The sequence below is a fragment of the Pseudorasbora parva genome, chromosome 23 (genome assembly GCF_024679245.1).
Source record: "Pseudorasbora parva isolate DD20220531a chromosome 23, ASM2467924v1, whole genome shotgun sequence".
In the NCBI taxonomy this organism is placed as follows: Eukaryota; Metazoa; Chordata; class Actinopteri; order Cypriniformes; family Gobionidae; genus Pseudorasbora; species Pseudorasbora parva.
The window spans coordinates 335,001-361,139 of record NC_090194.1 but is presented as its reverse complement, the minus strand read 5'-3'; the positions used below and the strand labels follow the sequence as shown (position 1 = coordinate 361,139).

At 41.5% G+C, this 26,139-nt stretch overlaps 2 protein-coding genes across 6 annotated transcripts in view; both read right to left on the bottom strand.

Annotated features, from left to right (window-relative positions):
• Nucleotides 1-3,978, bottom strand: part of supt20 (SPT20 homolog, SAGA complex component) — a 39,948-nt gene extending 35,970 nt beyond the window's left edge. For 4 of the 5 annotated variants that reach the window (XM_067434134.1, XM_067434137.1, XM_067434138.1 and 1 more), the window contains exons 1-4: nucleotides 3,820-3,978; nucleotides 3,399-3,476; nucleotides 2,627-2,662; nucleotides 2,406-2,531 (exon numbers count right to left, since the gene is read on the bottom strand). In XM_067434134.1, coding sequence (XP_067290235.1) covers nucleotides 2,406-2,531; nucleotides 2,627-2,662; nucleotides 3,399-3,401 — 165 coding nt within the window. In that variant the 5' untranslated portion in view covers nucleotides 3,402-3,476; nucleotides 3,820-3,978. Of the gene's footprint in view, nucleotides 1-2,405; nucleotides 2,532-2,626; nucleotides 2,663-3,398; nucleotides 3,477-3,584; nucleotides 3,768-3,819 lie in introns of those variants that run through there. The other variant, XM_067434135.1, reaches the window with a different exon arrangement.
• Nucleotides 3,979-17,580: 13,602 nt separating this feature from the next.
• c23h21orf91 (chromosome 23 C21orf91 homolog) overlaps nucleotides 17,581-26,139 on the bottom strand; it is a 32,243-nt gene continuing 23,684 nt past the window's right edge. The window contains exons 3-5 of the mRNA XM_067433574.1: nucleotides 23,988-24,413; nucleotides 21,420-21,482; nucleotides 17,581-18,413 (exon numbers count right to left, since the gene is read on the bottom strand). Of these exons, the coding sequence (XP_067289675.1) occupies nucleotides 18,235-18,413; nucleotides 21,420-21,482; nucleotides 23,988-24,413 (668 nt within the window). The 3' untranslated portion in view covers nucleotides 17,581-18,234. The remainder of the gene's footprint in view (nucleotides 18,414-21,419; nucleotides 21,483-23,987; nucleotides 24,414-26,139) is intronic.

The following is a 26,139-nucleotide window of genomic DNA, read 5'->3' as shown; positions in this document are numbered from 1 at the left end:
CCGTCCCCTAACCCTAACCCATATGAACAGTCCTCCCGTCCCCTAACCCTAACCCATATGAACAGTCCTCCCGTCCCCTAACCCTGACCCATATGAACAGTCCTCCCGTCCCCTAACCCTAACCCGTCCCCTAACCCGTCCCCTAACCCATATGAACAGTCCTCCCGTCCCCTAACTCATATGAACAGTCCTCCCGTCCCCTAACCCATATGAACAGTCCTCCCGTCCCCTAACTCATATGAACAGTCCTCCCGTCCCCTAACCCTAACCCATATGAACAGTCCTCCCGTCCCCTAACCCTAACCCATATGAACAGTCCTCCCGTCCCCGTCCCCTAACCCATATTTACAGTCCTCCCGTCCCCTAACCCATATGAACAGTCCTCCCGTCCCCTAACCCATATGAACAGTCCTCCCGTCCCCTAACCCTAACCCATATGAACAGTCCTCCCGTCCCCGTCCCCTAACCCATATGAACAGTCCTCCCGTCCCCTAACCCATATGAACAGTCCTCCCGTCCCCTAACCCTAACCCATATGAACAGTCCTCCTGTCCCCTAACCCTAACCCGTCCCCTAACCCTAACCCGTCCCCTAACCCATATGAACAGTCCTCCTGTCCCCTAACCCTAACCCGTCCCCTAACCCTAACCCATATGAACAGTCCTCCTGTCCCCTAACCCTAACCCGTCCCCTAACCCTAACCCATATGAACAGTCCTCCTGTCCCCTAACCCTAACCCGTCCCCTAACCCATATGAACAGTCCTCCCGTCCCCTAACCCATATGAACAGTCCTCCCGTCCCCTAACCCTAACCCATATGAACAGTCCTCCCGTCCCCTAACCCTAACCCATATGAACAGTCCTCCCGTCCCCTAACCCTAACCCATATGAACAGTCCTCCCGTCCCCTAACCCTAACCCATATGAACAGTCCTCCCGTCCCCTAACCCTAACCCATATGAACAGTCCTCCCGTCCCCTAACCCTAACCCATATGAACAGTCCTCCCGTCCCCTAACCCTAACCCATATGAACAGTCCTCCCGTCCCCTAACCCATATGAACAGTCCTCCCGTCCCCTAACCCATATGAACAGTCCTCCCGTCCCCTAACCCTAACCCATATGAACAGTCCTCCCGTCCCCTAACCCTAACCCATATGAACAGTCCTCCCGTCCCCTAACCCTAACCCATATGAACAGTCCTCCCGTCCCCTAACCCTAACCCATATGAACAGTCCTCCCGTCCCCTAACCCATATGAACAGTCCTCCCGTCCCCTAACCCTAACCCATATGAACAGTCCTCCCGTCCCCTAACCCTAACCCATATGAACAGTCCTCCCGTCCCCTAACCCATATGAACAGTCCTCCCGTCCCCTAACCCTAACCCATATGAACAGTCCTCCCGTCCCCTAACCCTAACCCATATGAACAGTCCTCCCGTCCCCTAACCCATATGAACAGTCCTCCCGTCCCCTAACCCTAACCCATATGAACAGTCCTCCCGTCCCCTAACCCTAACCCATATGAACAGTCCTCCCGTCCCCTAACCCTAACCCATATGAACAGTCCTCCCGTCCCCTAACCCATATGAACAGTCCTCCCGTCCCCTAACCCTAACCCATATGAACAGTCCTCCCGTCCCCTAACCCATATGAACAGTCCTCCCGTCCCCTAACCCTAACCCATATGAACAGTCCTCCCGTCCCCTAACCCATATGAACAGTCCTCCCGTCCCCTAACCCTAACCCATATGAACAGTCCTCCCGTCCCCTAACCCTAACCCATATGAACAGTCCTCCCGTCCCCTAACCCTAACCCATATGAACAGTCCTCCCGTCCCCCGCACAGCCTGAACATGACGCGCGTCCTGAGAGCCGTTTGTTTATCTGCAGTCCCGATGAGTCGCTCCGTCTGTTCCGCCTGATAATGAACATGAGCATATTAATGATCCCCAACGCCTGCGTCACGGTTGGGTTTATGTTGAGGAGCACTTATTTTTTCTGTGGTGTTTTTGATTCACGAGATTTACATCAGAAGGAGGAGGCGATGGTGTCTGAGACTCACAGTGTGTGATGTCCATGGACTGAACTCTTATTATTTCACCATGGCAAGGTTAATTCAGTTTTTCTTTCTAGGGCACCTTTAAATAGGAAAAATATTATCTTTGAAAAATATAGTCTTTGGTCATTTTTGAGCGTGATGCTAATGGTCTAATCCGATTCAATGATGTATGCTAAGCTATGCTAAAAGTGCTGCCGCCAGATACAGAGATCGGCAGAATGGATTCAACAACGGTAAAAGTCTGTTTAACTCTAAGGGACTTGGAAAATGAGCCTATTTTCAAAAAAAGTGGAGTGTTCCTTTAAGATGGAAGCCAAAAAAGAAAGTTAAAACTTTGAGGATCACCTTCAGCTCCGGCTCCTTCTCACACTCTTCAATGTATAATTCATAAAGTTTCTGATATAAGGATTTCCTTGTGCTCGAGGACACGCGTCTCTTCGCTGGGCGCTGACGGGCACTTTCAACAATATACTAAACAACACACAATATCTCAGATTATTGCCACATGAGCAGTTATTATAGACACACACACACACACACACACACACACACAAGCTCAAAGTTACCTCAGCCCGATCCAATGCATATTCTAGGACTTGTTGCTGTGGAAGAAACAAATAAAACACACAAAGATCAAATCTCTCAGATCAATCCCATAATGTTGAATAAAACCCAGTCCTGTTAAAAACCCATCATTAAAGGGACAGTTCACCTAAACATGCTTTCCTCTCCCTCAGCTCATCCCTGGTGTGTGTATGACATTCTTCTCTCAGACGAACACAATCAGAGTTACTTTAATAACCCACTCTTAATAATAGTAGTGAATGGATTTATAAAAGTGCATCCATCCGTCATAAAAGTGCATCTATCCATCATAAAACTGCATCTATCCATCATAAAACTGCATCTATCCATTACAAAACTGCATCTATCCGTCATAAAACTGCATCTATCCATTACAAAACTGCAAATATCATCATACAAGTGCATCTATCCATCATATAACTGCTCCACACAGCTCTGGGGTGAAAGGCCTTCTGAAACACTGTGTTTGTGTGAGAAAAAATATCCATATTTAAAACTTTGCAAACTGTGATCTCTAACTTACGGCAACTGTCGTTTACGAGAGACATGGAGTTCCAGCGTATGACGTATAAAGGATGGAAGCACTTTTATAAATCCATTCACTACTATTATAAAGTGTGGAAGAGTCAGGTTATTAAAGTAACTCTGTGTTCGTCTGAGAGAAGAATGCCATACACACACCGGGGATGAGCTGAGGGAGAGGAAAGCATGTTTAGGTGAACTGTCCCTTTAATGCAGACCTGAAGTTCTTACCATCTTGGTCTCTGTGTGACAGGAGGCGATGTTGTGTTACACCAACACTGTCCCCTCCACAAACACACCATTCAGGCCCTGAGATTAGACACACACACACACACACACACACACACACCTGTCAGGTGACACATCCAATGAGTGAGACATGAAGACAGTTCTGCATCTTTGTTTATATACACTCACAGCATCTGCTAAACAAATGTGCTGAAATCCCCCAGAATGACGACCAAGTGTGTGTTCAAAGATGCAATAGCGACAACCATGGAATATGATCCCAGCATAAGAAGGCAAACTTCAGCCCTGGAGCTCCAGCAGACGCCAGGCTGGCTAACCCCAGCTAACCCTCTCACAAACCCGCTCACAAACTGCACAAACACACACAACACGAGCGACAACGGCCACACACACTCACACACACCTGCCAGTCGAGTCGCATCACCACAGGAGGGCAATCCGAGGAGAGAAGCGGGAGAAATCTCACAGTGCCTTCAATGAAAAAAACTCACAGCAGCCATTTTGTTCCAGTGTAACAACAAAATCCAAACTTCCGGTGTGCGCGCGTGTGGAGGCGGAACCAAAGATCTGGCGCGCGGAACCGATATCACGGACTCTCCTCAGATATTATTATTATCATATTATTAATACATTAAAGCCTCAAATCACGGACTCTCCTCAGATATTATTATTATCATATTATTAATACATTAAAGCCTCAAATCACGGACTCTCCTCAGATATTATTATTATCATATTATTAATACATTAAAGCCTCAAATCACGGACTCTCCTCAGATATTATTATTATCATATTATTAATACATTAAAGCCTCAAATCACGGACTCTCCTCAGATATTATTATTATCATATTATTAATACATTAAAGCCTCAAATCACGGACTCTCCTCAGATATTATTATTATCATATTATTAATACATTAAAGCCTCAAATCACGGACTCTCCTCAGATATTATTATGATATTAAAGCCTCAAATCACGGACTCTCCTCAGATATTATTATGACATTAAAGCCTCAAATCACGGACTCTCCTCAGATATTATTATGACATTAAAGCCTCAAATCACGGACTCTCCTCAGATATTATTATAAGTATTCCCAGATAGCACACATACGTCTGGCCGACGTCGGCCCCAGAGCGGACGTCGGCCTCCAAATCATAACATCGAATAAGTATCGGCCAGGCATACGCGAATATCGCTTTATTTCCAGCTCGTCGGCTTTGGGTCGGCCCAATATACTGGAGGCCGATGCTGTGTTTATCTGTTGTTTGCTCATGCTGCCCATTCATCTCTTTGCCACCAACCCGAGAGAAAGACGAAGCGACGCGACGCCATCTGTGGGTTTTAGGTAAATTTTCACTTGAGGAAATCAGAAAAAAAACAGGCAGTTTGTAATCGCAGTTTTCACTCCAAGAATTCCTCACAGTTTTTAGTCAGAAATGGTGCATACTCTTGTGCCAAAGTTTTTTGAGTTGCCAAACTGTCTGAACATTTGTCATCATCTGATAAATAAACTGACTGTTCATTAAATTGGTAATGTACGTGTTTATTTACGTAATGCTGCTGCGTGACTTTGACGGGCGTGTGCGTTGAACAGTCAAACACTGGAAGTTACCATGGAAACGGGCCGGAGTTTGCAGCAAGCCAGCAACAGCACAGTAACGGACACGCTCCTGTTATTTTCGCTGCTTTCAGGTAAGTTTAGTCCATAAACATTACACAAATAATATAAAACTGTTCCGTACACGTTTCTTACTGTAATTGACACGCTTCTGTCGAATATTTACTTTATTAAAATTGTTCAGTGTCTTTGAAAAAGTCCGTTAGCATCTCAACCGTTTTTTATTAGCAGTTTGCTAATATACTTTAGCTCTAATGAAAGTGAGTTTTTAATCACGTCTTTATGTGCAGAAGAGAGGCTTTGATAGTTTTTTTTAGGTTTGCTGGTAGTCTGTCAATGGGTTATTGGAAGTGAGCTAATTGATTTAACCTAACTTCACTATAAGTTAATGTTATTACAGGAAACGCCAAAATCAAATGAAATGATCTTTCACGGTAAAAAACAACAACAACAACAACCTAAATTACATTTAATGTTTAATTATTTAATACCAATTACGTTCCTTTTTTCCCCCCCTGTGATTTCAGTAAAAAAAATAATAATACAACAACGGAGGCAAAGGATGTTCCCATGGGCTGCTGACAGAGAAGGGTAAAATCTCATTAAATCTTTCGTATTTTTTCTACAAAAGGTAACACTTTAGTAAAGTGAACAATTCTTAGCTTGCACATTTGCTGTTTATTAGTATTATTAAGCACATATTAATGCATGACCTTATACTACAACATCCCTAAATTCTTCCTGGTATCTAACTAAACTTAAACGCTACAACAACTACCTTACTATCTATTAAGCAGTAAATTATGAATTTGAGGCAAAAGTTAAGTGAATGTTTCCCATACCAAAGTGTTACCATACTAAATATTTTACCTACATCACCATGCATGTTATTTTCTTTTGCAAAATTATTTTTTATTACAGTTTGCAAGGTTCTGACAACCACACGTAAGTAACACTGAGCAATGTAAAATGAAGTAAGCCTAAAACAAATTATGTTAAGAAATTATTGTATGTATACTCTGCATATTCTACTTTCTCTTATCTGCGTTTCACCTCTGCTCTAGCTTGTCTCCTTCTAATAAGCCTGACATTATATAGGCTCTGTGATAAACTGTTTATGTTCCTAGATTCTTCCATGCTGATGGCCTGCACTCCTGTTGAAGAAAATCTCAGGCTAAAAACTAGATGACTGGTAAGCAAAACCTCAAAAATTATACTACTGTTCAAAAGTTGGGGGTCTGTACATTTTAAAAACATTAACTCCATGTTGTTACAGTAAGACCGTCTGAAAAGCCTTTAGGGTAAAATAATCAGCAAAATTAGACAAGGTGACAAATGTAGTGTGTTATAGTTTGTATTTATGATTAACTATTATGATAACAGGATGTTATGGTCTTAAATACTTTTACTAAATACTTAAATACTTTAAATGCTGACTGTGGTTCAGGCGGTCAACAACTTTAGGCATTTAAGTTATTTTTCAGCGTACTCACTGCTCATACTATTAGCCTCTAAAATGTTTGAATTATATCACAATACAGTGTCAGAGGGTAAAGATATATCATTAGAGTTCTTACAGTTATTGCTGTGCTCTTATTACCAGATCAGATATAAAGCCCAGCGTTTGGTGCTGAGATTTTTCAGGACAAGGCCTTGATGACATCTACAATTAGTACATGAAGATGGTGAGTTTCCCAATAGCTGCCACTATCCCAGATCAAAAGACTGAAAACAACAGGCTTCAATCTGTATTAAAGGTATAGTTCACTCAAAAAATTACACTGTGCTGTTTATCTGCTGGGCTTCCGAGATGTAGGTGTGTTAATTTCTTCAGTAGAACACAAATGAAGATTTTTAACTTAGCTGTTGCTCATATAATGCATGTCAATGGGGTGTATTTCTATGAGAGTAAAAAACACAAAGACTTAGGAATCCATATTAAACCCAGCGGCACGTGGCGACACATTGATGTGTTAAAACACAAAACGATCACTTTCTGTGAGAAGCACAACAGTATTTGTGTTATTTTTTACCTCATATCAGACGAATCTCATCTAGTGTTCCCAACGCCATTAGTTCCATCTAAGAAGGTCAAAACCCAGTGCGATCATAGATATATGCCTTATTAGTGCCTCGATGGATCGGTCGAATGAGGCATCTACGTTCGCGCCGGGATTTTGACCTACTCATCCTAAATGAGATTCGTCTTATATGAGGTAAAAAAATAACAAATACAGTTGTGTTTATCACAGAAACCGATCGTTTCGATGTGTCGCCACGAGCCACAGGGTTTAATATGGATTAATATCGCTCGTATAATGCATGTCAAAGTTAAAAATCTTCATCTGAGTTCTACTGAAAAAACAAACACACCTACATCTCAGATGCCCTGCGGGTCAGCAGATAAACATCACATTTTCATTTTTGGGTGAACTATCCCTTTAATTTATTTTGATAGGTTTAATGTTACATTGTTAGTCTGGAAAATACACTCAAAAACAAAGCTATTGAACGCACTTAAATTAAGGAAAACTTTTCCACAAAATTGAATTACATTTTTCAAAATCTAATGGAATGATCTGTTATAATCTTGTTATATGAATTTAATGGGTTAGTTCACCCAAAAATGAAAAATCTCACTACAGTGGTTCTACACTAATTTTATGAAGCGATGAGAATAGTTTTTGTCCGCCAAAAAAAGCAAAATAACAACTTATATAGTGATGGCTGTTTTCAAAACACCGCTTCCTGAAGCTTCGAACCGCGATCTAAAGTTCCGAGAAGATTAGGCAAATTAGTCTGGTGATGTAACCTACTGCGCGACTGCTCCTCCATCAATGTCGGACAGAAATCATTTTTGTGTATACCGATTGAAAGATTTAGTGGACTGTCTACATGAGCCGTTATCTAAACCGATCTGGTGTTTACATGTGATGACTTTCAATCACAATCATTTTGTCACATGCAGTTTGTCTGCCGCATCAAAAATGTCACCGCTGTTTTCTCCAGCAGCTGGAATGTGTTAACTGTAGCCATAGCAACTCTTAACGGCCACCAGGACTAATACAGTATTATTTATAGCTATTTATTTGTTGTAAAGTGTAATTATCATCTCAGAAAAACAAATCTTCTGTCAGGCGCAGTTAAAGTAAAAACTGCCTGGGGCAATATACGCTGTGTCATTACTCCAACATTATCTTCATAACTTACGAAATAAAATGTTTACCCCTCAGAAAAATTAACTATTCTCTCTTGTCAACATGAGCGCGGCGCGCGCTGTCACGCCATGTAAGGACGCACACTTAAAAGTAATCGGTCAGGTCGTTTACATGGTGAAAAAAAATGAATAACAAGTATGGAAGAGATTCAAGCTGTGCTGCTTTTGCTGGTTATGACAGAAAAGAGCACTAATATGCAGATTCAGCAGCATAATCAGAAAGCTTGTAAAGCTAGATTTAAAATGACAATGTATATTATTATCAGCTATTACAGACATTGTACGTAAGATGGCTGAGACGAACGCGCGGTTGAAATAAAATGCTGCGTGAGCTCAACCAATCAGCATGTTCAGCGCCCAAGTCCCGCCCTCGAAAGTTCCTGTACTTTGAAAAAGTACTACCTTACTTCCTACTTTACTATCATAAAATGATTATAGAGCCACTGTAGTGAGATGGGCTTTGTAACGCCGTCTTTAGTGCCTTTATGGGTCTTAAGAGAGGAAATGACATTGGTGTCAGTGAAGGCCTTTCTGAGCAATCTGATACATATTTTTATATGTATTTAATTGCTTTTTTTACATCTTGGCCAGGGGACTACAGATGAAAAATAGCCTTTTAGCTAATTCTGGCTTTTTTAACCATGTTTGTTCATGTGTTTTATGAAATTGCACTGTCCCCTTTCAAATAAACCATTAAATCAAATCAAATCATCTGATTTCAACACTAATATCTTCATCTGTGTGTGAAGATGAACGGAGGTCTGACCCTAACCTTAACTTAACCTTATCTTAACCCTAACTCTTAACCTTAACCTTATCTTAACCCTAACCCTAACCCTAACCCTGTCCAACCACATGAGGAATTATGGCAGAATTTATTGGGTTATTGGGTTAATTTTGGGTGAACTAACTCTTTAACTTTATATCGCACACCCCACCCACACCACAGGTTTAAACGATGGTGGTGCGCCCTGCAGCCTCACTTCACCGCTCTAAGGGTGCGTTCACACTTGTAGTTCGGTTCGTTTGGTTAGTTTGGTCCGGACCAAAAAACAAAAACAAACATAATAGTCCTGGTCCGCTTAGCGTTCACACGGGCATTTTTAACAGCGAACCTAAAGTTACCGAACCAAAGGCACAGGGAGACGCTCACAACCTGATTGGTCGGCTTATATGACGTAGGAGCTGCTTACCGAACAATCAGAACAACGCTGTGTGCCGGATTACACGCGGGCATTTTATGCGTGTTCATATGGCATTATTTTTTACCAGAGAACTCATGAAGAGCTCATGAAATGTTCACATTCAAAACAACGCTGTGTGCTGGATTAAACGCGATCATTTTATGCGTGTACATGTGGCATTATTTTTTTACCAGAGAACTCATGAAGAGCTCATGAAATGTTCAAAACAACGCTGTGTGCCGGATTAAACGCGATCATTTTATGCGTGTACATGTGGCATTATTTTTACCCGCTGAGAACTCATGAAGAGCTCATAAAATGTTCAAAACATTCAAAACAGCAGCAGGATTTCCTCCGTTGTGCAAAAGAGACGGCCGTTCTGTCGTCTGCACCTGCTAATAATGGGCAACACAGGAACTTTGATGAGAAGAGCCAGGTATGCTTTTTGTGTGTTTTTTCTAGCATTTTCGAAACATGCTCGTCTGACCAAATATTGATGAGGCTCTTCCTCGTTGCTCTACGTTTGTCCTCTAACGTTAAAGTTACTCATTTTGGATACGCCGAGCTGCATTATGCGTGGCATCTTGTGACATTATACGTCCGGTTTTTGGTCCGTTTACATGTCTTTGGTCCGTGTTGCGTTCATATATCAATCGAACCGCACCAGAGTTCGTTTGGAAGCGGACCGAGACCCATCTTTTTAGCGGTCTCGGTCCGCTTGTTTGGTGCGCACCAGGGTTCGGGTGGCAGCGTTCACATATGTTCAAATGAACCGCACTAAACGAGCAACCGCACCAGGGTTCGTTTTAATCCAACCAAACATGACAAGTGTGAACGCACCCTAAGACACCAGCATTGCATCCGTGGCTAAACACCCCCTAACTTTAGTGCATCGTGATTGGATATTTTGCTCATATCAGCATAGACTCATTGGCACACAAAACAGAGCCAATTCAGAGAGAAATAAAATGCACAGAAATTAATGCAATACACAAGCGCCTATTGATCCAAGGGTGTCGTACCGAATGGGTCAATATTATATTGAGAATTGTGACATCCCTAATATTTTTCCAGTTTAGTTATGTAATTATTTATATTTTACATTATTCATTCATTTTGTATAAAAATTAAATAGAGAAGAAAATGTGACAATGTCACTGGGCTTGTCACAAATTGCCAAATTAATGGAATATTCAGAGTGCAAGACAAAACCGTGCCTTTTGTGCAATATTATGCTGCAAATATTGTATATTGAGCTAAAGTTAAATTGAACCTTGTATGATAATTTGTGTAACCAGATTCAATACTTTGTAATGAGTATGTACAATGGATTTTGAACTGTACTATTTTTGTTACAGGTTCTCTGGGAATCCCCAGTTGAAGGCATGAAGACATCAAATGTTGGCCTGGACAGATGTACCAACAGTCCACCACACTGACCTCTGCTTTTGCATGGATGGCTGATCAATACCCTGTTCTGTGAGGGTATTATTATAGAAAAACTGAACACCTGTGACAGTGGGATTTGTAGTTGTAAAGAATAGTCACACATCAGTGCACTTAGGGTGCTTTCACATCTCTTGTTCAGTTAATTTGGTCCGAACCAAGGCCAAACAATTAAATAATACATTGTGGCATTTTACAGCTTTTTTGGTTCCTTTTCACACCACACTGATTGCTTTGGTCCGAACCAGTTGAAACATGTGACAACATCCACATCACTCATTGGCCATGGTGTATTACCTAAACTGCTTTTCGATTGGTCAGAATTTACTTTGTGGGAAAATTTCAACAGAAGAGGAAAACCCAGCAAACTATAACACTATAGAAAGACGACTGCGGGCAGGTTTTGTCCCTGGCCATAATCTACTACATATTGTGTATTAACCACAGTATGCAAACAATACCTTTCTATAATGAAGCGCGGATGCGACTTGAAAACAACGTACTGCAGACGGCGAGCGCACATCACTCGTCACTTCAATCAGAGGCGTGCATTAATTATTCTTAACTCTGACACGCTCATTCCGAAAATATTTCCAACGATCTATCAGGTAATAATGTCATGCACATAATGTCAGCGCTGCTAACTACGGCAGCTGGTTTAGTCAAAATATTATCAGTACTTTTGCAGTTGGTTCTGTTCGAGGCCGGATCACGTTCTCACCACCAGCTAACCGCTCCAGAGTTCGTTTGAAAGCGCACCGAGACCAGCTCTTCAAGGAGGTCTCGGTACGCTTGTTTGGTCCGCTTTTTGTGCGCACCTGAGTGCGATTGCTGCTTTCACCAAACGAACCGCACCAAAGAGGGAAACGAACTCTAGTACGATTCAACTGAACTAAATAAGGCAGGTGTGAAAGCACCCTTAAAGTCAGAGAACATGTTTTTTTTAGAAGTTGCAAACTTTTCTTTCTCACAAAGAACACAACAGTTAAACCTTTTCAAATTATTTTCTGGTGGTGCACAAGTCCTATTCTACAAATTAACAAATGATAAAAACATGACAAAACATGATGACTTCATGCTCTGCAGTCTTTATATAAACATGAATTCAACATTTAAAAACAGTATATTCAAAATATAAAAAAAATATCTACTTGACTTTAATACAAAGGTTTCCCGTCAATGTAATGTAAAGTGTAGTGTGACTGTATCTTTATTCTGCGTTTGGTGCACCCATGTATCAAAAGTGTGAAGCCATGGACAAATTTTACTTGTTAGATGATGTGAGATCGTGAGTATGATTTTTTTCCCCTTGATGGAAAAAATGAGCCCACGATTTTATTAATTTGTGATTTGTAGAATAGGATTAGTACAAATATAACTGTTGTGTTTGTGAGAGAAAAGAAAACTACAAGTTTACAAATCCTAATACATTTTCTCAGTGACTTTACTGAAATTTTCTCCACTGTCAGCAGTGCTTAGTTTTGCTAAAATAATACTCGATATTATACAGCACATGCATAGCTTGAGTCGATGTTCTGGTTATATTTTTTCCAGTCTCAATTTACCAATGCCAAACCTATTTCATTAACAACTATTAATTCTGTTTGTAGTCAATATATAAACAATTGATATTTAATTCAAGAGATTGGCTGGACTTTGCGGACTCGATCAGTATTTCTCGTCCAATGGTCAAACTTTAATTTTCCAGTTTCACTAGTATTGCATCCTTCTCATCGGTATTTAATAATGACTTTTCAGTGTGGTTTAAACCTCTTTTTTGGCTCATAATATGCATTTTATTTTTTAAAGTAATTAAAAATATTTTCTCTATGCTATTGGAAATGTGGGTTACATCTTTGTCACCTTTTTCACCAAGGAGTTTACACTTGCTGATAGTAGGCTGCAATAGTTGCAAAAGAAAACCAATTCATCTGCAATGTTCTTCTGCCCTACATTTTCAAGGGTACGCTTTCTTTATAAACCATCTACTCACCCATATGCATTTATTTTGTGTAACACAAAAAGAGTCACATAGTCTCAGTCACCATTAGAAAAGAACCTGTCATTTGAGTCTCATTATGTTCTGACTGACATATCCTTTTGTGCTCCAATAAAAATAATGTGTCTGGTACATGATCAGTTGTTCTTGAGTAAATATTGCTTTTAATTTATGTACCTGTATAGCCTACCTCTTTGTGTATTTGAATGTAAATGCCTTTTCTATTATATATATTTTTCTATTAAATGCCTTTTCTATTATATATATTTTTCTATTAAATGCCTTTTCTATTATATTGTCATATTGAATATTTATATAGATTGTTTGCTCTAAACATGTAGGCTATCTGTAACTGCTCTGTAAATATTAAAACAATGTTAACTGAATGTTATGTGTGATTATTACATAAACAGGCCAATGTATCTTATTAGTATTAAGTATTTGCTATTTTTAAAACAGAAAAATGTGTTAACGTTAACTGTACCAAACTGAAATCAACATCGTGTTTCACTCAACTGACATCAACGTCATTCAGCATAGGGTAAGTAAATCATCTGCGTAGATTGATGTTTTGAATGGAGTGTCTGACGTTGGTCTTTAATGCCGTGAGTGTAACGTTGATTCTATGCCAGTGTGCTATCTGGGTGTAACCCGAAAGGTTCGACCTAAATAAAGGTCCTAGAAAGCCCATGAATAGTGGCCAGGATTTGCTGTATTGCATCGTCCACACGTCGGCCGGACAGCATTCGCGATCAAATGCCGATGTCTCGGCGACTTTGTCCCAATTAGCAAACGCTCTCTGATCGATGTCTTTCCGATGGAACTTTGTGCATCGCGCCGACATCGGCCCGACGTATGTGTGCTATCTGGGTTATGACATTAAAGCCTCATATTCCATCGAGAAATAGAGACACGGAAAACAAAAGAACACTCTGTGGGGTTCAGGAATAAATTATGGGTTACAGTAAAAATATGGCAGTAAAAACGCAGTAAAATATAGCTGCAAGCAGCACTTATCGGGCTGCAAAAAATAGTATTTTTGTCTTGTTTTTAGTCCAAACATATAAAAATTCTTAAAATAAGAAGTATTGACTAGACAAGCTAAAGTAATTGTGTTGTTTTGGGGGAAAATAAATAAAATAATCAAAATAAGATAAATAATCTGCCAATGGGGTGAGAAAAATAATCTTAATTCAAACAGAAAACAAGATTATTTTTCTCACCCCATTGGCAGATTATTTATCTTATTTTAAGCAAAAACTCTCTTCATTTTGAGTTATTTTTCCCAAAACAAGACAATAATTTTTGTCTAGTAAATGCTTAATGTAAGAATTTTTAGATATGACTAGAAACAAGACAGAAATACAAAGAAAGAAAAGCATTTTTTGCAGTGTGACCCTGGACCACAAAACCAGTAAAGGTTTATTTTTTTAAATTGAGATGTATACATGTATGAAAAGCTGAATAAATAATCTTTCCAATCTCCTTTAAAGTCGTCCAAATGAAGTCCTCAGCAATGCATATTACTACTAATAATACATTTATGATATATTTACAACAGGACATTTACTAAATATCTTCATGGAACATGATCTTAATATCGCAGTGATTTTTGTCATAAAAGAAAAATGGATAATTTTGAGCGATCCGATGTGTTGTTGGCTATCGGCCCAGATATCCCCGTGAGAGGCACGACCGCTGAAGAGCTCCAGGGTCTGATGGTTTTTAACGGATCTTGCCTGATCTCCACCAGTTTTTAGGTGTCCCAGACATGTGTCAAATTTGGTGTAAATTTCTCATTTAGTTTTGAAGTTATAGACACTTTTGTTATACTTTTTATAAAAATGTTGACCTTTGTGCTTTATTGTTGAGCTATCGACCAGTGTTTCCGAATTTCCTGCTGTGGTTTCGTCTCGATCGGAAGATAGGCTATTAAGACAGGCACAAGCGTTTTTTAAGCGCTAAATCCGCCCGTTGCACAAACCATAAGGTGAAACCTGTCATGTTTGGTATCATTGAACTCTGCAAGGATTCAGGAGTCTAAAGAGCTGACTCCTGTGAAAAAACGGCTTGGAACTTCTCAGGCTCCTTTAGGATCGGCCTCCATTAACCTTGTCTAATAGATGCTCAAATTTCATTGGCCGATGGCGGCCATGTTTTTTAAGATACGCCAATGTCCTCACATGGCACCTTGGACAAAGACAGTGTATTTCAGTTTACAAGTCAATCGGACTAACGTTTGGTTGGTTATAGCCATTTTCATGTTTTTTTTCTGTTATAGCGCCACCAAGTGTACGATCGCTGCAATTTTTTTCATGTGACCTCAGATTGATCTCATATACACATCCAAAGTTTAGAGAAAATATCTCGGCCAATTCATGAATTAAAGCCATTTTAGTAAAAGTGGCCCGGGTCACATTTAACGTTTAGGCGGCGCTTACCTAACCCTAACCAGTCCGCAAGTCGAAATTTGGACATTTTTTGACAACTATTGACAATCAGACTCTAGAGAATCTCCACTGGTTTGGTTCTGCTCAGGCCAAAAACCGAGGACCAGTTTGCAAAAGTAGGTTTTTCAAAAAATCTTTTCTCATGCATATGTTATCTCTATTTTAATTAATTTCTATGTAAAGCACTTTGAATGGCCATTGGGTATGAAATGTGCTATAGAAATAAACTTGCCTTGCCTAAAGATGTGACTGCTGTGAAAGTAAGTCAACCAAATCCAAAGTTATAAGCATGTGAATATTTGATTTTACCACTAGGTGGCGCTGGCTCGAAACTTCTCAGGCTCCTTCAGGGCATCGTATCGGTGACCCATAACGAGTTTGTAACGATACGATAATGCGTTCATTAAATACAGCATTTCACCACGAAATCCAAAATGGCTGACGGCCAAAATGGCCGATTTCTCCAGACCAGTAGGTGGCGCTGCACAGACACACAGCATGTAGCCTCAGGTCGTGCTTGTGATGATCTGGACCAAGTTTGGTCTGGATATGATAAAGCGTTACAGAGGTTAGGCCTTATGTCTATTATCACGAGTGCTACGTAACATTAGTTTGGGCACGGATGAATCGGCTCCCGCCCTTTTTATTGCCGTTTTCCGAAGACGATCTGGTTTTAGGACGACATTTTTGTGCACATCTCATAAACTGTCTAAACTGAATTTGAAAAAGTAGTTTTTTGGCGGGAAAATTGACACTAAAGAAAATGGCATCATAGGGTTGAATCAAATCGTCTGGAGTCAAGTCAAACTTTGGACAGGTGGTGGCGCTAGAGGGATTGGGTTAGAGACTCCACAACTGGTGAGATTAGTGTTGGGCCAGTCCTCTAGCTGTGTGCCAAATGTCACAAGTTTCCCGCCAGCGGTTTATGGGCTGCCATGGACTCAAGCGGAAGAAGAAACGGAAGCAGAAGAACGCCAACGTAATATCTTACAAATCAAACAATGCATTACAATAAACATACTTTAATCTTTATTCATTATTTAAATTGTTAATGTGGTACATGCAACGCACAACATGTTGAAAGCGAGACACACACACACACACACAGAGTAGAGAATGAATGAAACCGGGTCAGAAGTGCCTCAAACCCAACGGAGGGAATGTGTGTGTAAATATAACGCGAGTTTAGACTGAAAGATGTTGAGGAATGACCTGATGCTGTTTCTGCACAATCTCTCTAAGACCACTTTCAGCAAGAATTATAAATATTCCCCTTTCACTTTAAGATCAGCTGCTGGAGAATCAAAAGCTTCACACGCTTTTAGGAAAAATATTTTTATTAATCCATTTCCTTGAAGAAAATGAACACAGCACTCCAAACAAAAGCATCTGGAAACCTTCCAACAAACTTGAAATGTACAAACGCAAAAGAACCGCACAATAATGAACACGAGAGAGAGAGAGAGAGAGAGAGAGAGAGAGAGAGAGAGAGAGAGAGGTAGAGAGAGAGAGGATAGAGAGAGAGAGAGAGAGAGGTAGAGAGAGAGAGGTAGAGAGAGAGAGGTAGAGAGAGAGAGAGAGAGAGAGAGAGAGAGAGAGAGAGAGAGAGAGAGAGAGAGAGAGGTAGAGAGAGAGAGAGAGAGAGAGAGAGAGAGGTAGAGAGAGAGAGAGGTAGAGGTAGAGAGAGAGAGGTAGAGAGATAGAGAGAGAGAGAGAGAGAGAGAGAGAGAGAGAGAGAGAGAGAGAGAGAGAGAGAGAGAGAGAGAGAGAGAGAGAGAGAGAGAGAGAGAGAGGAGGTAGAGAGAGAGAGAGAGAGAAGAGAGAGAGAGATGACATAAGTTAATATAATTGGGAGCGTGTGGTTTAGTCTTCAGAGCAGATCCAGATCTCACACTTAGAGAATAATCTGAGAATAATAACGAGTAACCCCAGAGGGGTCGCGATGAGCATCTCTTATGAAGAGAAGAGTCAGAATCCAGCGCAGATTCCTCACAACACGGATCTGCAGCTTTAGAAACATTCTGGAGATAATACAACAATAATGATCACCACAGATCAATGCACACACACACACACACACACACACACACACACACACACACACTCTCACTCACTCACTCACTCACTCACTCACTCACTCACTCACTCACTCACTCACTCACTCACTCACTCACTCACTCACTCACTCACTCACTCACTCACTCACTCACTCACTCACTCACTCACTCACTCACTCACTCACTCACTCACACTCTCTTACACACACTCACACACCAGGGCAGATTCTGTGAATGGCCACCAGAGGGCAGTTTCCCCTGATTTACTTTAGATCAGAAGCTCTGATGTAACACACACACACACACACGCACGCACACACGCGCATACACAAACACTCTAAACTCCACAGAAAGGAAAACCACAGGGAAAAAAAGTCAGTTCTAAATATTCAACACAAATAAATACTGAAGTCGTTACCGTGAGGCAACAACAGCTTTGGTTCAGCATTCCTCTCGCTCCATATCCATCCCAGCACGAGTGTGAGTGTGAGAGTGTGTGTGTGTGCGTGAGTGTGAGTGTGTGTAGGCGCTCGTGTCCGCACCGCTGCAGTCCTGACCTCTGACCTGTGAGGAACGCAGCTTTAGGAGAGCAATAAGAGCTAAACTTCCTCTAGAGTGTCGGGAGGAATAACAGAAGGAGCAGCGGGGGGGAATTGTTACCACAGCAACTGCACAGCAACAGCCAATCAGCTTGCCCGACGCCGTCAGACTGACCCAGAGTCAGCGGAGAAAAGCAACACATGATAAAAACAAACAAGTCTTTGTAAGGTTTTAGACCCTCATTCTGCATAGCAACACTTTGGACATCAGAGCGAGGTGAGGGTCATCGGGGTGAAGGGTCAGCAGCGGTCTCCTTCCACCGGGCTGCTGCGACCTTTGACCCCGGCCCGTCCGATCTGGAGCCATGGCAGCTTGGCACAGTTCTTGAAGAGCTGCTCGATGGCGATGTGCCGAACATGAAGCTCTGAGGAGAGAGAGTCCTTCTCCTGCACCGCTGCAGACAGCTGCTCAAACACACCTGACACACACACACACACACACACTTTATTAGTGCTATTCACATATACCTAAGGACAAACACACACACAGCTCAAACTCAAGAATAATGCCATCCATCATAAACAGTGAGGATAAGTATTTGAACACTCTGCTATTTTGCTAGTTCTTCCACTTGGAAATCATGAGGGGTCTTGATATTGTCACTGTAGGTGCATGGCCACTGTGAGAGACATAATCTAAAAAAAAATCTAGAAATCACAATGTATGATTTTTTAACTATTTATTTGTCTGATGCAGCTGCAAATAAGTATTTGAACACCTGTCTATCCGCTAGAGTTCTGACCCTCAGAGACCTGTTAGTCTGCCTTTAAAATGTCCACCTCCACTCCATTTATTATCCTACATTAGATGAACCAGTTAGGTCATTAGAGGCTCCTGTTTGAGGCCGTTATGCTTCCATGGTTTGAAATCATGCATTTGCACGGAAGGTTCCCCTGCTTAAACCAGCACATGTCCAGGCCCGTCTGAAGTTTGCCAATGACCATTTGGATGATCCAGAGGAGTCATGGGGAGAAAGTCATGTGGTCAGATGAGACCAAAATATAACTTTTCCGTCATAATTCCACTAAACCTGTTTGGAGGAAGAAGAATGATGAGTACCATCCCCATAGGCGTAATTTACGGGTGGGACAGGTTGGAACATGTCCCCACCGCTTTTTTAAAACATCTTGCTTCACAGATGAACCTAACTAATACAAACAAAACATCTCTGGTTAACTAGAAGAGTAGGCACTATCATTTCATTCGTTTGTTAAATAAGAGGAGATCTGGCGCTCGTTGCCGCTGTTATCAGTGCTGCAGATTTCTCTTGCTGCTCATGTAGTCTTCACACAGACGAGCGCTTTAATCTTATGCTTAACGCCGTTGCAGAGACTTCACTACTGTGAAGCATGGGGGCGGCAGCATCATGCTGTGGGGGTGTTTTTCTGCACATGGGGACAGGGCGACTGCACTGTATTAAGGAGAGGATGACTGGGGCCATGTATTGCGAGATTTTGGGAACAACCACCTTCCCTCAGTTAGAGCATTGAAGATGAGTCGAGGCTGGGTCTTCCAACATGACAATGACCCGAAGCACAGCCAGGAGACCAAGGAGTGGCTCTGTCAGAAGCATATGAAGGTTCTGGCGTGGCCTAGCCGGTCCTCCAGACCTAAAACCCAATAGAGAATCTTTGGAGGAGCTCAAACTCTGTGTTTCTCAGCGTCAGGGCCAGAAACCTGACGGATCTAGAGAAGATCTGTGTGGAGGAGTGGGCCAGATTCCCTCCTGCAGTGCAAACCTGCTGAAGAACTACAGCAAACGCTTGAGCTCTGGAATGGCAAACAAAGGCTACTGGACCAAATATTAACATTGATTTTCTCAGGTGTTCAAATACTTATTTGCAGCTGTATCATACAAATAAAGAGTTTTAAAAAAATCATACATTGTGATTTCTGGATGTTTTGTTGTTGAGGCCATCCTTAAAAATATTCTTGTTTGCCGTAACCCGACCGACCCCTGTCAGTTTAGGGCCGACTCAAATTATTATTTTTTTTTCCTTTTAGTCCGACCGACTTGCCGGTTGTAAATTTGCATTAAGACCGACCAATTTCTTTTTTTACTCTTCAAACAACTAATACAAAAGTAATAAAATAATATGAAATATATTTTAGTAAGTATTATAAATATATAAACTGCTTGGGTCTACATACGAAGGCTGCGTTCTTTCTTTTATAGAAAAACCCGTGACGTCATCTATGTTTACACTAATGTTAACGGATGTCTATGGCCTGCACGTGAGACCAAAATATAACTTTTCCGTCATAATTCCACTAAACGCGTTTGGAGGAAGAAGAATGAGCACCATCCCAAGAACACCATCCCTACTGTGAAGCATGGGGGCGGCAGCATCATGCTGTGGGGGTGTTTTTCTGCACATGGGACAGGGCGACTGCACTGTATTAAGGAGAGGATGACCGGGGCCATGTATTGCGAGATTTTGGGGAACAACCACCTTCCCTCAGTTAGAGCATTGAAGATGAGTCGAGGCTGGGTCTTCCAACATGACAATGACCCGAAGCACAGCCAGGAGACCAAGGAGTGGCTCTGTCAGAAGCATATGAAGGTTCTGGCGTGGCCTAGCCGGTCTCCAGACCTAAACCCAATAGAGAATCTTTGGAGGAGCTCAAACTCTGTGTTTCTCAGCGTCAGGCCAGAAACCTGACGGATCTAGAGAAGATCTGTGTGGAGGAGTGGGCCAGATTCCCTCCTGCAGTGCAAACCTGCTGAAGAACTACAGCAAACGCTTGAGCTCTGGAACGGCAAACAAAGGCTACTGGACCAAATATTAACATTGATTTTCTCAGGTGTTCAAATACTTATTTGCAGCTGTATCATACAAATAAAGAGTTTAAAAAAAATCATACATTGTGATTTCTGGATGTTTTGTTGTTGATTGCCTCTCTCACAGTGGCCACGCACCTACAGTGACAATTCCAGACCCTCCATGATTTCCAAGCGGGAGAACTTGCAAAATAGCAGAGTGTTCAAATACTTATTTTCCTCACTGTAAGTGCATCGATCCATCACATAACTGCTCCACCCGGCTCCGGGGGTTAATAACGGCCTTCTGAAGCAAAGTGGTATGTTTTTATAAGAAAAATATCCATATTTAAAACTATATAGACTAAAATATCTCGCTTTCGAGCCTGTATGAGTGAGTGGAGACAGGGCTCATTTGCATATTCATGATATGCATAAACTAAATGAAGCACGGGTGAAGAGTTGCAGTCAAGCTATTTTAAAGCATTAATACATTGTCATAAAGGCAATTTTTTTAAATGTCATTTTGATGATCAAAGATGTTTTATCGTTATGGGTAAGTGCAGCCTGGGGTAAAGGAGACTGAATAACCTAACACTTAAGTTTTGTGTGATATAACATATTTTTGCAAAAAACTATTAATTGATTGAAGATCAAACTCACTCTGTATCTGCAGCAGCAGCTGCTCGTTCAGCCGACGAAGATCCTCCACACTCATCTTCACCACTGAAAGACACACACACACACAATGGCTGTGAAAACTGACACACACACACACACACACACACACACGCCCTCTCACTTCACAGCAGCCCTTGAGCCGCGTTCTCCTCAGACTGTGACCCTGATGACACAGGAAGCGGTTCTCTGGGGAACACATGAGCCATGTCCTCACTCTTCACCGCGGGTTTGAGGCCTGTATTGACGGGAAAGATCCCGAGCCTAATGGTGAAGATATCGAGTCTTCCTTCCGTTTCTCCGAGCCGTGAGAATTAAACTCAGCCCAAAGCCTCTCACTGCGGTGCGGATTTTACTAAACTACTCAAAAGATTTGCTCCGTTACATTCTACATTTTTTAAACTCATCGCTCACCAAAGCTGCATTTATTTGATCAAAATACAGTAAAAACCGTAATTTTTAAATATTATTAAAGTCTGAAGTCAGTGTGAACCGCTCGCAGAATCTGTGAAACCCTTTAAATGAGAGAGAGCGATCATGCACAATACATATTATTACTTAGACCTGAATAAGATATTTTACATCAGAGATGTCCGATCATCAGGGAACAACACACACCACACACACACCACACACACACACACACACACAGCCGTGGATCATCAGGGAATGAGACACACACACACCACACACACACCCACACACACACACAGCCGTGGATCATCAGGGAATGAGACACACACACACACACACACACACACAGCCGTGGATCATCAGGGAATGAGACACACACACACACACACACACACACACACACACACACACACACACACACACACACACACACACAGCCGTGGATCATCAGGGAATGAGACACACACACACACACACACACACACACACACACACACACACACACAGCCGTGGATCATCAGGGAATGAGACACACACACACCACACACACACCCACACACACACACAGCCGTGGATCATCAGGGAATGACACACACACACACACACACACACACACACACAGCCGTGGATCATCAGGGAATGAGACACACACACACACACACACACACACACACACACACACACACACACACACACACACGGATCATCAGGGAATGACACACACAGAATAAGAATGAAGGGTTCACACTTCTTATTGTGTAGTTTTGCCGGCTGTAAATGCAGCGACTCCATGATGATCCCAGTAGAGCTGGCAGGTGTAACTACAGCCACTGGGAGGCGCTGTGGAGCGCCTCAAGCGGAGCGTATTTAAATAACCAATATTCAAATAAAATATTTTGGGAAAATGCCCATCCCCAATTTACACACTTCTGATCAGGTCATTTTAATAAATTCAGCTGTTGTTTGTCTTGTGGATTATATGTAAACATCTTTTATGTAAAGTATCTTATTCAGGACGGCACTAAATAAAACATAACATGCATTTATTATGATCGCTCATTTTGCTACAATTTTCCCCGATTCTGCGAGCGCTTCACACACTATAGTAAAGTGTGATTTACTCCTGTGATCAAAGCTGAGTTTATCATCATCATGGTCACATGATCCCTCAGGAATCATTCTGAGGATTTGAGGATCTAGAGACATGTTCTTATAAATGCTGAAATAGAAAGTGGATAAATATTAAAGGGACAGTTCCCCCTAAAAGGAAATTTCTGCCATCATTTACTGTCCCTCATGTCGTTCCAAACCTGTGTGAGTTTCTGTCTTCTGCTGAACACAAAGAAGATATTCGGAAGAATGTTTGTAACCAAGCAGAGAGCAACCATTGACTACTGTTCGGTTTAGGGTTCGCTTTACGGTTTTTTGCTCTTCTATTCTTAGGCGACAGGAACAGAAAGAGGTTAAAGAGAATTTTTTTTTATTGCAATACTCTTTCTTTATTTTATTTAATTTAAAAGACCTTAAACCTTAAACCTAACTTAAACTTAAAACTTTACTTTAAAAAAAACCATTGTACACATTCCTAGTGTATTGTATAATATAAAATAAATATATAAAGGCTTACAGTGGCAGCTCAGATGTAAAGCAGAATACAAGTATGAAATTGAGTGAATAAATGTAAGCTAAAATTAAAACTACACAGTCTTCAATATACATTGATTAAAAGCTACTGTATAATTACTTTATTCAAGAGCAGTGAGTGATTTTCTCTTTGTCTTTTTTTTTTTTTTTATATAATTTTAGAGGTGAACTGTCCCTTTAAGGACAACTGTTCACAATAGGCTACTGTCACTTTAAGACCTGCTCATCTCATACACACACACACACACACACACACACACACACACACACAACTATAGTAGTCAATGGATTCTCTCTGCTTGGTTACAAACATTCTTCCAAATATCTTCCTTTGTGTTCAGCAGAAGACAGAAACTCATGCAGGTTTGGAACGACATGAGGGACAGTAAATGATGACAGTTGTAATTTTGGGGTGAACTGTCCCTTTATGTTCATAAGAACAGCATTCATTAGAGATAGAGATGTTCTGCGACTGTGAAGATCATAAACACTCACGATGGTCTCGAGTGTGTGCTGTGTGTGTGTCTGTGTCCCGCTGCTCCCGCCTCTCCGCGGCCCATAATGCCTGGCACTGGTCGGAGTGTGTGGAGTGTGTATCGGGCACAGGTGTCCCGTATCGAGGGGTGTATCGCGGCACCTGGGCCTCCGACTGGGGCACGAGCTTGCGTCCGCTCGGCTGCTGACCCAGGATCTGTTTGGCTGCCCACCGGCCCGGCGTCTCCGCGCTCAGAGAGGCTCGGCTCTGGGAGTTCTGCAGGATTCTGCCGATCCGCTGGCTCAGCGCCCGCTTCATGCCCTCGTACCCGCTCTGAGACGCCTTGGAGCGGGACAGGTTCTGGTTGGCGATGAGATGGTACTTCTCGAAGCAGTCCCTGTGCCCACGCAGAGATTTGGAGTGCAGGAGGGTCGCGCTGGATACACCTAACACACACACACACACACACACACGAGACGCGCTTTAGAACATGCCATTAAAGGGTTAGTTCAGCCAAAAGGAAATGTGTGTCATTAACTCCTCTCCCTAATGTCGCTCCACACCCGTAAGACCTCCGCTCATCTTCACACACAGTTTAAGATATTTTATATTTAGTCCGAGAGCGTATGCAAGTGTATGCACACTATACTGTCCATGTCCAGAAAGGGAATAAAAACATCATCACAGTAGTCCATATGAGACATCAGTGGGTTAATTAGAGTCTCTTGAAGCATCCAAAATACATTTGGGTCCAAAAATAACAAAAACTACGACTTTATTCAGCATTGGCTTCTCTTCCGCGTTTGTGTTCAATCCTCAGATAAAGATCCGAACGGTTTTCAAGTCTTTCACTTTCAAAGCGGATCAAGCCCTCGTGCACGCCACTGATCAAAGCTTCCCACAAATGACCATCACGTTACACACACACACACACACACATCCTGTGACGACTATAATTCAGTGCACAGTTAAATACACAGACATTCGCAATTTGTTCTCTGCTTTGAAATATATATATGAACAAACTGACAAATTGTCAAAAGGATGACAAATTACTAAATAGGCAAGGCAAGTTTATTTCTATAGCACATTTCATACCCAATGGCAATGCAAAGTGCTTTACATAGAAATAAATTAAAACAGTGGTAACATATGCATGAAAAATAAGAATACCATATGGATGAATAAAAAATTAAAAACAAGCATAGTTAAAACAGTTGTAAAGATAATAATAATAAAAAAATAATAATACAAAAAAAGATAAAATAAAATGGTCGTACCATCTTTATTAGTGTGTGTGAAGACTCAGGATCTATTGAAGAGACGCTCATACAAAGCGGAAACAAACACTCGTTTTGATCCATTAATGCGTCTCTGGCTTACTGTAAGCGATCTCACTGATTAAAGCGTCAGTCAGAGGAAAAGGCCTTTCAGTGCGTGCCGTCATCAATAATTAAGCAGCACGTCTTCTCATTGGATAAACACACGCAGTCTCATGAATAATTAGGCAGCACGTCTTCTCATTGGATAAACACACAGTCTCATGAATAATTAAGCAGCACGTCTTCTCATTGGATAAACACACGCAGTCTCATGAATAATTAAGCAGCACGTCTTCTCATTGGATAAACACACGCAGTCTCATCAATAATTAAGCAGCACGTCTTCTCATTGGATAAACACACGCAGTCTCATGAATAATTAAGCAGCACGTCTTCTCATTGGATAAACACACGCAGTCTCATGAATAATTAAGCAGCACGTCTTCTCATTGGATAAACACATGCAGTCTCATGAATAATTAAGCAGCACGTCTTCTCATTGGATAAACACACGCAGTCTCATGAATAATTAAGCAGCACGTCTTCTCATTGGATAAACACACGCAGTCTCATGAATAATTAAGCAGCACGTCTTCTCATTGGATAAACACACGCAGTCTCATGAATAATTAAGCAGCACGTCTTCTCATTGGATAAACACATGCAGTCTCATGAATAATTAAGCAGCACGTCTTCTCATTGGATAAACACACGCAGTCTCATGAATAATTAAGCAGCACGTCTTCTCATTGGATAAACACACGCAGTCTCATGAATAATTAAGCAGCACGTCTTCTCATTGGATAAACACACGCAGTCTCATGAATAATTAAGCAGCACGTCTTCTCAT